At 45.0% G+C, this 14,059-nt stretch overlaps 1 protein-coding gene across 1 annotated transcript; it reads left to right on the top strand.

Annotated features, from left to right (window-relative positions):
• Positions 1–426: 426 nt before the first annotated feature.
• LOC311128422 (forkhead box protein J1-B-like) lies at positions 427–2,918 on the top strand (the record flags this gene model as incomplete). Its single annotated transcript, XM_084160557.1, has 2 exons — positions 427–1,020; positions 2,064–2,918. The coding sequence occupies 2 exons, from the start codon at positions 427–429 to the stop codon at positions 2,916–2,918; spliced, it is 1,449 nt and encodes a 482-aa protein (XP_084016683.1).
• Positions 2,919–14,059: the final 11,141 nt, after the last annotated feature.

The raw sequence follows: 14,059 nt of genomic DNA, 5'->3' as shown, positions 1-14,059 counted from the left end.
CTGGATCCTACTTAGGTGAGCCCTCCCCCTCTGCACTTGTTGCGCAGAAGATAGATGCTGCTTCTCCGGAGTCCTAGGAGAATAGAGCACAGGGACCGACCGATCAACCGACCACTGCAACAGGTGTCCTCTGTTCCCGAGCATCATCGCTGACCTGTTTGAGGTAAGGATATATAGGCTATCTACTGTGTTATAATCACTTGTTTTAATTTCAATGTTTTGACTCGTTGGCATGGTGAGACAAATAGGCTTTTTTATATAGCGTGTTTTTAATAGGCTACTGTAATGGCGGTAGTGACTAAAATTATATTTTTTATTGTGGTTTTGGTTGATTTCAATATATGTTTTGTTGCAGGACATCTCATTGAACAGTCTGACAACATTTCCACATCTTTGCGATTGACCGTCTCGTGCGTCACGCTCAAAATGCCCGTCCTGATGAGTCCAGAGATCGCCTCCAAGTTTAAGGAGAAATGGCTGAACCTCCAGCCGGAGCTTCTGGACACCGCAGCCGGCTCAGTGCACCTGGACGACAGCCTGACCAGCCTCCACTGGCTGCAGAACTTCTCCATCCTCAGCGCTAACCAGGAAAGACCCACCTGCACTGGCTCCGGTTGCCCCTCACATCATTTTCTTTCCTACCACCCGCGCCTGTACCCCCGGGGAACCGATTCCCCGTCTAGTCCTCCAGCGGGGGACACCGCCGCTACCGGGATGCCTCTCTGCCTCGGGAGCCCCGTTACCTCTGGCAGTAACTCCACCGACGTGCGTTTGGTGAATTACGCACACCACCAAACCACAACCTACCCTCACCATGACCACCACATCAAGGCGCAGATCATCCCACCGGAGGAGATTGACTTTAAAACGAACCCCAAAGTCAAACCGCCTTATTCCTACGCCTCTCTCATCTGTATGGCCATGCAGGCCAGCAACAAGCCCAAGGTGACTCTGTCCACCATCTATAACTGGATCACAGACAACTTCTGCTACTACAGACACGCAGAACCCAGCTGGCAGGTAAATGACCCGGCTCTCCTCTGTCGCTCTATTATTTATGAGCTAAATGGCGACAGGGAGAGAAGAGAGAAGAGAGAAGAGAGAAGAGAGAGAGAGATACAGACAAGGGGGAGAAGAAGGGTTGCAGCATGCATACTAAACCTGTTGTTTTGTTGTAAGAATATTAATACACTTATAAAAAATATATTTCAAACACATTTATCCTGTTATTTATTATAACCATCCAGTCTAACAGTAATTTATACTGTATTTTATTAGATCCTAGTGATATTCATTTTGATTCACATTTTAATTTACATTTATAATTTAAAAAACCAAGATGTCTCAAATAAGAGTACATCTCTGCTATTTCTACCCTCCGAGAGATCTTTGTCAGGCTTCTATCTCAGGGGTCAGACACAAGTGCTCTACCGCTCTAGGGAGGGGGTTGTGTGTGTGGGTGTGTTTGTGTGTGTGTGTTAATGAGGATCCCTGTGAGATCTCCCTTGGCAGCCAAGCACGGTTGATCATGTTTGAAATGCATAGAGCTCTACACTAGAAAGCCTCATTAGGTACATTTCCTAAACAAACAACAACAATAACTCCTCCTCCCCCTTAGATGCCTCTCTGTCTCTCTTTCGCTCTATTTGACACACACACACACACACACACACACCCACACACATTATATCAAATTATATATATCACATTCAACATGGATTTAACACATTTGTTTCTTCTCCCCTTCTCCCCTCCCCCTCCCCTTCTCCCCCTCCCCTTCTCCCCTCCCCTTCTCCCCTCCCCTTCTCCCCTTCTCCCCTCCCCTTCTCCCCTCCCCTTCTCCCTCCCCTTCTCCCTCCCCCTCCCTCTCCCCTTCTCCCCTCCCCCTCCCCCTCCCCTTCTCCCCTTCTCCCCTCCCCTTCTCCCCTCCCCTTCTCCCTCCACCACCCCCTCCCCTTCTCCCCTCCCCTCCCCTTCTACCCTCCCCTCCCCCCTCCACTTCTCCCCTGCCCTTCTCCCCTCCCCCTCACCTTCTCCCCTCCCCTTCTCTCTCCCCTTAACAGAACTCTATCCGCCATAACCTCTCGCTCAACAAGTGCTTCATGAAGGTGCCGCGGCAGAAGGATGAACCAGGGAAAGGAGGCTTCTGGCAGATCGACCCTCAGTACGCTGACATGTTCGTTAACGGAGTCTTCAAGAGAAGGAGAATGTCCTCCAACCTTTACAACACCAACAGGCAGAGCAAGGTCCTACACAACCAGGAAACTGGCTACCACAGAGGCACTCAGGGGAGCCAAGATAGCTACCACTACCTAGGAGTTGGAGCCGGCAGCAAGCGTAAACAACCTTCTCCAAGGCAACACGGCAAGATGGCTCAGACGCCCAAATCCCCACTGTTAGCCACGGAGGCCCACAGCGCAGATATAGTTCTGAGGGGAGATTTTGACCTGGCGTCTGTGTTTGACGACGTCCTCAGTGGAAACAGCAGTACGTTCGAAGACCTGGACATCAACACTGCTCTGAGTTCCCTGGGCTGCTCTCTGGACCTGACCCTGCAGGGGAGGCACTCCGCTGGGCTGGGTAGGTGGTGTGGAGAGGGGGACAACCAGACCCAGACCCAGCAGACACACCACTCTTACGACTACATGGAGCTGAGTGGCTCAGTGGGATGTGACAGCAGTAACATGGGGGACCTTCACGTTCAACAGCAGCAGCTGAGCCAGGATCAGTTGTTACAGAGCCACCTGCACCAGTTCGAGGAGGTGACTCTGTTCCCAGAGCAGCAGGAGGTGCACCCCTGGGAGGAGATGAAGGATGAGGCGCAGGCCATCCCTCTGACTCTGGATCAGGGATTTGGGCTGTGTGAAGGATTCTTCTCAGAGATACAACCCTGGGAGAGGGCTGAGGCCTACCTGTGACAGACCAACCACTGTTACGCCAGCCCTTAACCAACGGATTCAGGCCCTAGCCACAGACCTACATGCAGACTACTATTTTGCTATATTAGCATCATAAAGTCTTATATACAAGACATTTTTTTTCCTTTATGTTTTGAGAGATCTATGCTGTATGTTTAGGACTTTATGATTATCTATGTTTCTGGTTTGATCACGGACTGGAGGACTGGAGAAGTCAATGAAGTGAAGATGCACTTCTTATGGTGTTGGGTCGTAGTCGGACCTAGTGATCAGATTTCAATGTGCTTTTCAAGTAGTCAATTGAATATATATCCATTAGAGTCTATGATAAGAGTCTGGATGGGCACAAGTCTTGAGTCATAGGCTATGGCAAAGCAGACAGAGGGACATAAATGAACTGAAATGCCTCAATCAGAATACCCAAGCATATGAGAGACAACGGGTATGTTTGAGGATAGAAAACATTTCAATTTCGAATGTGCTGCTGTCCGTCAGAATGCTATTTGCCCTTGTTCCATAAAACATGCAATGACACAGATTGAACACACCATTGTTTGACAACAATACCACAGCCTTGGCAGGCACAGACGGTTTTGTTTAAGTTTTCCATTATTTATTCTGCCAGTCTTGCATTTGATTGAACTCTGTTGATGAGTCTGTTCAGGATTAGGCTACCCATTGATATACTGAGGAAATCTAAATTCTCTCACTGGGGTGATCGGCTTCCTTTTAGTGATATTGATTTCTGATTGATTACTTCAAGTTACTATAGTTTTGAATGTTTAACAACAATGGACTGTTTTTGAAAGGATGATTCATTTGAAAAGGTATGTTGTTTGGGAAAACTGATGAACCAATGAAAGGCTTGTACTTCTTGAGTCAATTGTGAAGTTCAGCTCAAACTTGATACAATGTCTTCAATGTAATTCTGGTGTAATTCATAAATTGTTCAAAATGCAATCATGCCTCAATGCAATAAATGGCAATTTAGATGTTTTATCTGATTCGTTTGCCATACTGCATATGAAAGTCAAAGATGCAATCCATTGGTCAATAAGCGTCAATAACAGCTTGTTCATAGATGGGAAGACAATATATCTCAGGCCCAGACTAGCTTCGTTTCTCAGACTAGCCTGGTCTCTCAGACTAACCTGGTTTCTCAGACTAGCCTGGTCTCTCAGACTAGCCTGGTTTCTCAGACTAACCTGGTTTCTCAGACTAGCCTGGTTTCTCAGACTAACATGGTTTCTCAGACTAGCCTGGTCTCTCAGACTAGCCTGGTCTCTCAGACTAGCCTGGTTTCTCAGACTAACCTGGTTTCTCAGACTAACCTGGTTTCTCAGACTAGCCTGGTCTCTCAGACTAACCTGGTCTCTCAGACTAGCCTGGTCTCTCAGACTAACCTGGTTTCTCAGACTAGCCTGGTCTCTCAGACTAACCTGACTAACTTGGTCTCTCAGACTAACCTGGTCTCTCAGACTAACTTGGTCTCCAGACTAGCCTGGTCTCTCAACATCACATTGAACAAATACCTATATCTCTTCTGGATCTCTGCCAGCATCTTAGGTCGATGTGATGCAGGGCAAGCATAGGCACGCCACAAGTGTTTCATTCACCAGTTAGAGGTTGGATCCACCATGCGCTGAAGTCCACTTGTTCAAGGTAGTAGAGGGGCATATTGGTGAAGAGTTTATAGAATATCATTTGAATAAAACCCCTCTCAGTTCAGATGTTCAACAAAGAAACCTCTTGGGGTTGGAGCAGGAAGAACGGCATTCATGTTATTTTCTATTTCCTGTTGTCTCATTTTGCCGTCTCTTGACATGCACCTTTTATTAGAGAGATTAAGGGTCTGAAATGTCTCTCAGCATTTGCGTTGATCAAGTCTCTATCCAGAGAAAATTCTCTCAAACCAGGTTGGTTTGAACTAAGAGCAACAGGTTTCAAGGATATTACGTCTGTGTAATGCATACAAACATGATTTTCTCCCTTCAAATATTTTTTTTATTGAAAAAGGCAAAAAGAAGGGGAGAGAAATGTGGATTATCCAATCCAATTGGTTCTCCCTCCCTGAGTTTGGAAGTCAGGAGTAAAGATCTCTTGGGCTCGGCCAAATAACTAGGATTCCTAGAAACAGCAGAGACTATGCACAGAGATTATTGTTTCCATCCTCCTGAGAGCTGATAATCACTGTGGTACATCAGCTATGTACCAGCCTGTGTTATGTTCCAATCTCAAAAAAAGGGAGGGACCAGCTTCTTGTTGTTACTGTTTGACAGCGTGCCTAATATCATTGTCAAGACAAAGGATCACAACTCTTGTTGTTGAGGGCAACATTGTCTGAGGAGAGGTGATACCCACGAAATGGGGTTCAGTCAGTGTGTGTGTGTGTGTGTGTGTGTTTCTCTGTGCGTGTATGTGTGTGTGTCTGTCTGTCTTTATGTGTGCCTGTGTGCATGTGTGTCTGTGTGTGTGTGTGTGTGTGTGGGGGGGGGGGGGGGGGGGGGGGGGGTGCGTGTGTGTTTGTAAATGTGTGTGTGTGTGAGGTTTAAATATTGGCCCCATGGTTGAATAGATAACCTTATCTCCATGGAAGCAGGTAGCTCTATTCACCCTGTCTCTAAGACCATTGCTGCCCAGAACGCGGACGCTGTGACTGCAGGACCAGGAACAAGACCGGCCTGTCACAATGGGCTAACGCTACGCAACTTTATCAGTGTGTGTGTATGTGTATGTGTGTGTGTGTGTGTGTGGGGGGGGGGGCAAACCCTGATTAGCGGGGTGCATACAGACCCCCCGTAACACATAGAGGTCAGGAGGAGGAAATCGGAGGAGTGGAGGGGAGTGGCTAAGATAGGAAATACACCTCAATGACTTTTCTAAAAGGTTGATGTTTATGTATGACATGTAAATTAGGTTCCATTTGACAATCTTTGCTCTTTTCATCCTCAGTGTACTATGTACCAGTGATACAATGGTTTACATTATGAAAGACATACAAGGTCCTTGTGTCCTAAATTGTAGTCACAGTTTGTGTGTGTGTGTGTGTTTGTGTGTGTGTGCATGCCTACTACGTGTGTCTGTCTGTTCAGAACACTTTACATGTAAAAGCTCTCAGCAGCCTGTGTTGAATGGGGTTTAGTGATGTTATTGTTAAGCTAAACCCAGAAGCTTTCCCCCAGCAATTAACCATTCTGTCTATGTGGCTATGATTAACAAGGGCTGTACCTTATACGTCCCCCCCACACACTCACATGTACACACACATTTTAATTTGTTTTTGATGTGCTAATTTCATTTACTCATGCAACCCCCCACCACCCCCACCATGCACTCCCCTCCCCTTCCCTACCCTACCCTACCCTCTTTGTCAGGATATTGATATAATAATAATATGCCATTTAGCAGACGCTTTTATCCAAAGCAACTTAAAGTCATGCGTGCATACATTTTTTTGTGTATGGGTGGTCCCGGGGATCGAACCCACTACCTTGGCGTTACAAGCGCCGTGCTCTACCAGTTGAGCTACAGAGGACCACAGATATGAAACAGATAACAGCATATAAAGAGAGGTGTAAAGTAACTCATTATAAATACTCTCCTTACTGTAATTGAGGAGCTTTTTTGAGTATTTTTCAGTAATTTGACTTCTACTGTCATTAAAGTAAGAGCTACTTTTTATTTTTACTTGAGTCGTTTTTTAATACCAGTAATTTTACTTCTACTTGAGTAAAATCTCATATATTAACAGTATTTCTATTTGAGTAGGATACTTTATTTCAGTACTTATTTCACGCATATAGATAAGGGTTATACAGAGGTAAATAACATTGTTATTACATACATTTGGGCATCACCATTCCCTAGCCCTAACCCTCCCCTCACCTGTCCCTCTTTAACCCTGCCTCTCTACATGTGGGCAGACAGTACTATAATTTGATATAAATGTATATGTTGTGTTATTCTATGTTCTATGTTATTCAGAGGATTCATTCTATAGGGGGTGAATATACAGCACAGTTCTATGTTATTCAGTGGAACCAGTACACTATAGATACAGTCTATAGAAACAGTCCACATCACCAACAAACTAACATGGTCCAAGCACACCAAGACAGTCGTGAAGAGGGCACGACAAAACCTATTCCCCCTAAAGAGACTGAAAAGATTTGGCATGGGTCCTCAGATCCTCAAAAGGTTCTACAGCTGCACCATCGAGAGCATCCTGACTGGTTGCATCACTGCCTGGTATGGTAACTGCTCGGCCTCCGACTGCAAGGCACTACAGAGGGTAGTGCGTACAGCCCAGTACATCACTGGGGCCAAGCATCCAGCCATCCAGGACCTCTATACCAGGCGGTGTCAGAGGAAGGCCCTAAAAATTGTCAAAGACTCCAGCCACCTTAGTCATAGACTGTTCTCTCTGCTACCGCACGGCAAGCGGTACCAGAGCGCCAAGTCTAGGTCCAAGAGGCTGCTAAACAGCTTCTACCCCCAAGCCATAAGACTCCTGAACATCTAATCAAATGGCTACCCAGACTATTTGCATTGCCCCCCCACCCCTCTTTTACGCTGCTGCTACTCTCTGTTTATTATCTATGCATAGTCACTTTAATAACTCTACCTACATGTACATATTACCACAATTACCTCAACTAACCTGTGCCCCCGCACATTGACTCGGTACCGGTACCTCCTGTATATAGCCTCCCTACTGTTATTTTATTTTACTGCTGCTCTTTAATTATTTGTAACTTTTATTTAGTATTATTTTAAATTGTATTTTTTTGTGATTTGTTTTTGTATTCTTTCTTAAAACTGCATTGTTGGTTAAGGGCTTGTAAGTAAGCATTTCACTGTAAGGTCTACACCTGTTGTATTCGATTTGATTTGATTTGAAAACATAAATGCGGTGCATGCTTTTGTGCAGATGGACGTCCTCTTCGATCAAAGACGACCGACCACCAATTCTAAATCGACCCCTATCTATTCTAGGCACCTGAACTACAGGTTATGAGATGGAAGCAAACTAGTATATTTGGGGACAATTTGAAACTATTAACATATTATTAATATACCTATCCACATTTTTTCCAGGTCTACACAAGTGCGTAGGAGTTAGGGACTGGGGGTCGATTTGGAATTGGGTGCCACCATTGAACCACTCTATAGTAGTAGTAATGGGGGTGATCTATAAGCTGCAGAACAGAGAGCTTGAAATGGGAAACAGAGAGACGGCAGTTATTTTCATGAATCTCATGAATTGCTTATGGTGCTCGCTCATTGTAGAAGACGATCCTCTCTGTCTATTCAAATTGTGTTAAGTATCAGTCCAGTCAGGCCTCATAACTAGCCTCTATTCTGATGGGGCAGTGCTAGTAGTGCTATGGACAGTGGTGTGTGTATGATGGAGTTGGTATGTGACATAGTGATGTGTGTCCCCTGGTGTGTTTTCCAGAGGGTGGTGGTGTGTGTTGGCGTTGCTACTACTGCTAGTGCTGCTGCCCTGTGGTCACTACGATCTTTGGGTCCTAAGGAACTAAACTGGCTGCTCAGGGGAGGGAAGGGAGGGGGTCTATGGAAGTAAACTGGCTGCTCAGGGGGGAGAAGGGAGGGGGTCTATGGAACTAAACTGGCTTCTCAGGGGAGAGAAGGTAGGGGTTAGCCAGAGACCAGCATGTCTTGAGTGGGTAAACTGGGCACAGACCAGAGGGACAGAGAGACCAGAGGGACCCAGTCCTCCTGGACCTCTGCCACCCACAGTGCCCCATACCAAACACACTGACTGCCCCATACCAAACACACTGACTGCCCCATGCCAAACACACTGACTGCCCCATGCCAAACACACTGACTGTCCCATGCCAAACACACTGCCCCATGCCAAACACACTGACCCATGCCAAACACACTGACTGACCCATGCCAAACACACTGACTGCCCCATGCCAAACACACTACCCCATGCCAAACACACTGACTGCCCAATGCCAAACACAGTGCCCCATGCCAAACACAGTTCCCCATGCCAAACACAGTGCCCCATGCCAAACACACTGACCCATGCCAAACACACTGACCCATGCCAACCACACTGACTGCCCCATGCCAAACACACTGACCCATGCCAAACACACTGCCCCATGCCAAACACACTGACTGACCCATGCCAAACACACTGACCCATGCCAAACACACTGCCCCATGCCAAACACAGTGCCCCATGCCAAACACAGTGCCCCATGCCAAACACACTGACTGCCCAATGCCAAACACACTGCCCCATGCCAAACACAGTGCCCCATGTCAAACACACTGACCCATGCCAAACACACTGACCCATGCCAAACACACTGCCCCATGCCAAACACACTGCCCCATGCCAAACACACTGACCCATGCCAAACACACTGACCCATGCCAAACACACTGCCCCATGCCAAACACACTGGCCCATGCCAAACACACTGACCCATGCCAAACACACTGACCCATGCCAAACAGCAGAGCAGAAAACAAGGCTGTCCACCTCCAGCATTATGTCTGTTATAGTTTCTTCTTTCTCCAGTCCTCAGAAATCTCCTGGGAGGTGTTCTTATTTCTCCACTCCTCAGCCAGAAATCTCCTGGGAGGTTTTCTCTCAATCTCTGTTCCTTCAGAATTCAGAAACTCAATCTATTCAGGAGATGAACTGTGCACCAAAAAAAAAGACAAAAACAACCAAAATTGTAAATGAATGAATAATGTTATACTAAATATGTAGATCATGAGAACGGATGTAGATGGTCTTTAATTGACTGGAGATGGCAGGGGCGTCATGCACACCAAAAATCGAAGGGGTCACAAATTAGGTTTCGATGGCTGGGTTGTGCGCTGGGCAGAACTAACCAAGCACAGCTCAGTCGTCTTTTCACAGTGGCATGTATCTGGATTTTTGTGATGTAAAGTACTACTGAAACCATCCATTGCATTCAAAGTATGAAAATGCCCTGCAAATTCAAATGTATTATGATGACATTGAAACTGTAAACTCAGTGGGGTCTAAACATGGCATTCATAAACTTGGATGTCTATATTTCACTCTCCGTAATTTAGCACGATGCCAGAACTAATCGCTGAATATACAACACAGTGGTAATAGCATCAGGCTCAATACCAGTCAAACGATGTGCCTTATTAGAAACCTTCCTCCTATATTTGGTGGTGTTGTCCCAGAAGGAGACAGACACTGAGTGGATGACTGTATTTTTTAAGCATCTTATCGGAGTTGTATCCTCTGAATAATCTGAATCCGAAGCATCACTTCAGGATCCACTATCCAGAATCTATACGCAAAATTGTTCCTTTGGTACATGTTAGGACAATGAGGTATGAAGCTAAGCGCAAGTGTTTCAAGTCGAGCATAAAACATTTCAAGAATGTAACCAAATCCCTCGCTAAGAAACACCAAATGACCATTGCATATCATTGGGAATCACTTGCCATCGGCGGCATTGAGTCTGGGCCTGTCAAAACTCAAATGTTGAATGACAGTGAAAATGGTGAATTGATCTCAGAGCATTTTCAGCTTGATATGTCCAGTGAAATACATGTCACACCCTGGGTCATGTGTGATGGCATTGAGTGTCGCACTTGCCTTGTTGTCTGTTCAGATGTAGTGGAAGAGATGCCAGTGTTCAGTAAGATTGTTGGCATATATCTGAGAGATTTATTTTGTGGTGTCAGACATGGAGACTACATTTGTTGAGCACTTTCATGCGTCTTTCAATAATCAAACCAGATAAGTTGAAATGTTTTAAACCTTTTGATCTTCAGGTTTCATATGGCTGAGACACCTATTGTTTTGTTGTATTTTATAAGTACAGGGCACTGGTCAAACCAATGCAGATTTACTTTGTTTTGCTGTGTGCTGTTCTTTACTTTACAAGATCATTAGCCTTATTTTTAGGGTCATATTGTAATGCCATGGTATTATTTCGGAGTTGAATAAAATATCCTAAGTTACTCACATTTGTGTGAATGGTTAATATTGCACAGTGACACTCAAAAGTTCCATAGGCTACCTAGTGAGCATAAAGCACAGTTAAATGATCACTAATGTGGCGTTAATTCTACACCAGCATAATGTTAATTCTAAACCAGTGTAGTGTTCATTTTTAACTCCTAGAGTGTTGAGTTCAGTGTGATAATTATCACTACAAAAGGGTTAATTCAACCCCAAGGTAGTGTTGATTTTTAAACTCCATGAGTGTTGAGGTTAATCACTATATTAGTGTTACCAGTACATTGTTGATATACAACTCAGTGTTTCTTATAAATGAATATTTAACACCGGTTTAGTGTGATTTCAATCTGTTCTGGGGTTAATATTTTATACTTTAACTGTTGGTCCAGTAACACTGTGATAATGTTAATAAAGTAACACTTTGAAAAGTGTTAATTTAACACATTTAACTCTAAGGGTGTTACATTTCCAATTTCAAATTTGGACCTGAAACAGCTTTTTCCTGCAATCTAGAGCCATAATCATTATGCTTAATTCTATATAACAAATATGTGTATTTTTCTGCATATCTAAGAATAGCTGTCTGTATCCTCCAGACTGGTGTTTTTTTTTAAAGAAACTAAATATTCTTCTCTGCATCTCTGCTAAAATCTGGGTAAAGATTGAAAGGAATGTGAGTCTTATTCAGTACATTTAGTTATCGCTTGCTTTTCTTAAGTGCCAACCTTGCCAGCAGTCATGCCAGCTAAGATAGTTAGACAAGCTAGCAACTTTAACTTGATTGATAGTCTGAAAATGGCTTCTTGCTAGCTAGTTATGAGGTTGGGAGATTGGGAACCTATCTGGGCTAGCTAAAGCCAACTTCATAAAATTGCTATATGGCTAGTAGTATTACAGAGATTAATTTTTTTAAAAGACAATTCTGAGGGGCATGACGCCTCTGTGTGGCACAGTAGCAGACTGATAAAATCTCTTCCTTTCTTGAGACACATCTTTTGGCCTTTCACAGAAATACATTGTCAATCATGGTGGAGATTGTCATGGTTGAGATTGTCATGGTGGAGATTGTCATGGTGGATATTATCATGGTGGATATTTTTATGGTGGAGATTATTATGTTGGATACTATCATGGTGGATATTATCATGGTGGAGATTATCATTCATGTTGGATATTATCATGGTGGAGATTATCATGGTGGATATTATCATGGTGGAGATTATCATGGTGGATATTATCATGGTGGAGATTATCATGGTGGATATTATCATGGTGGATATTAATGCTTAATAGTTCTTGAGACTCTCGCAAAAAGTGCCTGTCTGTCTATACACCCACACCAAATGTCCTTGGCCTCTTGAAGGCCCTACACTGAGCACTGAGCCTCCCAACGGTTCCTCTCATTCACTCTCTCACACAAACACACACACACACTCCATTCTCTCTCTCAGTCTGCACATACACTGCTAAGGGCTCTTATTTGATTAGCTGGGCTTTGCTTTGTCAAGCCTGGCATCTGGCACACACACACACACACACCACCAACATCATAATCAGAGCATAAGCAGCACTCCTAACAAAAACCAGTCCAGTCTAAATCATTTACATCTCTCGAACTCTGATCATGATCTCTATGATCTCACTCCATTGTTGGGAAAGCACCTCTGATTACATAAGGGTGACTGCATGGTGTGTAACTCTATCGGTCAGGCCTTAGTTAAACTAATCACCTGTTGGTTAAATATGCATGAACTGACTGGTCACCTGTGTGGGGTGTGAATAGGCCATGTGCCAAACATCAGGTGTCTTCCCTCAGTTTACCTTACAGTGACCACATAAACATGGTCTTGGAGAGTTAGAAGATGTTATTGTTGCAGAGCTGGTTTGCAGGACTCTGGTTGCATGATGACAAACATGGCTGAGCTGAAGTGGATTAGTAAACTGTGATAGGTAGAGAGCATGCACGCACACACACACACTTATCACAAGGGGTTAATTAAAACTGATTGGGTCTTGTGGGACCACACCTGCCCCTGACAGGTAAGGTATCAAGCTCACATGTACTAGTGTGTGTGTCTGTGTGTGTCTGTGTGTGTATGTGTGTGTCTGTGTGTCTGTGTGTGTGTCTGTGTGTGTGTCTGTGTGTGTCTGTGTGTGTCTGTCTGTGTGTGTCTGTGTGTGTGTCTGAGTGTGTGTCTGAGTGTGTGTCTGTGTGTGTCTCTCTGTGTGCACACATATGTGTAAGCCACAGGAGGTTGGTGGCACCTTAATTGGGGAGGACGGGCTGGTGGTAATGTCTGGAGCAGAATGACTGGAATGGTTTCCATGTGTTTGATGCCATTCCATTTGCTCCATTCCAGACAATATTATGAGCCATCCTCCCCTCAGCAGCCTCCACTGGTGTAAGCTAAGCTGTGCGTCCCCATCCCCCACTGCAGTGCTTCTCAGTGAGACAGGTGTGAAGCTGCAGGCAGGCAGAAATTGGTTCTGGAGTGTTCCAGTGTTCCAGAGTGTTCCAGTGTTCCAGAGTGTAGGTCTAATCAGCAGGCGAGCGTGAGCATTCTGAAGTGGCTCTGAAGAGTATGTTGCACCTCTCTGGATCCTGCTGGGACTGCTGGCTGGGGGTAAAGACAGAGCCTGGAGCCCATGAGCACTAAATTAGACCTATTGCTCTGCACTAACACACAAAGAAGTACAGAAACACACACACACCTACACACACACACCCATACATACACACAGACCCACCCACACACATGGACCCACCCACCCACACACACACACACACACACACCACACACACACACACACACACACACACACAATGAGCTAAATCTATACTGACAAGCAATTCAGAGCATTGTCTTTTATTGTCTGTGCTAAGATAATGGCGTGTTCATATTAGCATGTTATGTTCTGTTCAGTCACAGGCTGGATGTTCATGTCAGCTAAGCAAAGGGATGTTCTATAGCAGCAGAATGGCCAAGAGACAGGCACTAACAGTACACACCTCCCTCTACTCTGCCAGCAGGCTAGAACAGTCACATTGGCCACCGGAGAACAGACAGGGCCATGGTAGAGATCTCCACTGGGGCTGGATGGGAACGCAGGGGAGAGGAGATAGAGAGAGAAAGAG

This window comes from Coregonus lavaretus (genome assembly GCF_964263955.1).
Source record: "Coregonus lavaretus genome assembly, chromosome: 1".
Taxonomy (NCBI): Eukaryota; Metazoa; Chordata; class Actinopteri; order Salmoniformes; family Salmonidae; genus Coregonus; species Coregonus lavaretus.
Note: the sequence above shows the minus strand (reverse complement) of the source record. Positions and strands in the feature narration are given on the sequence as shown.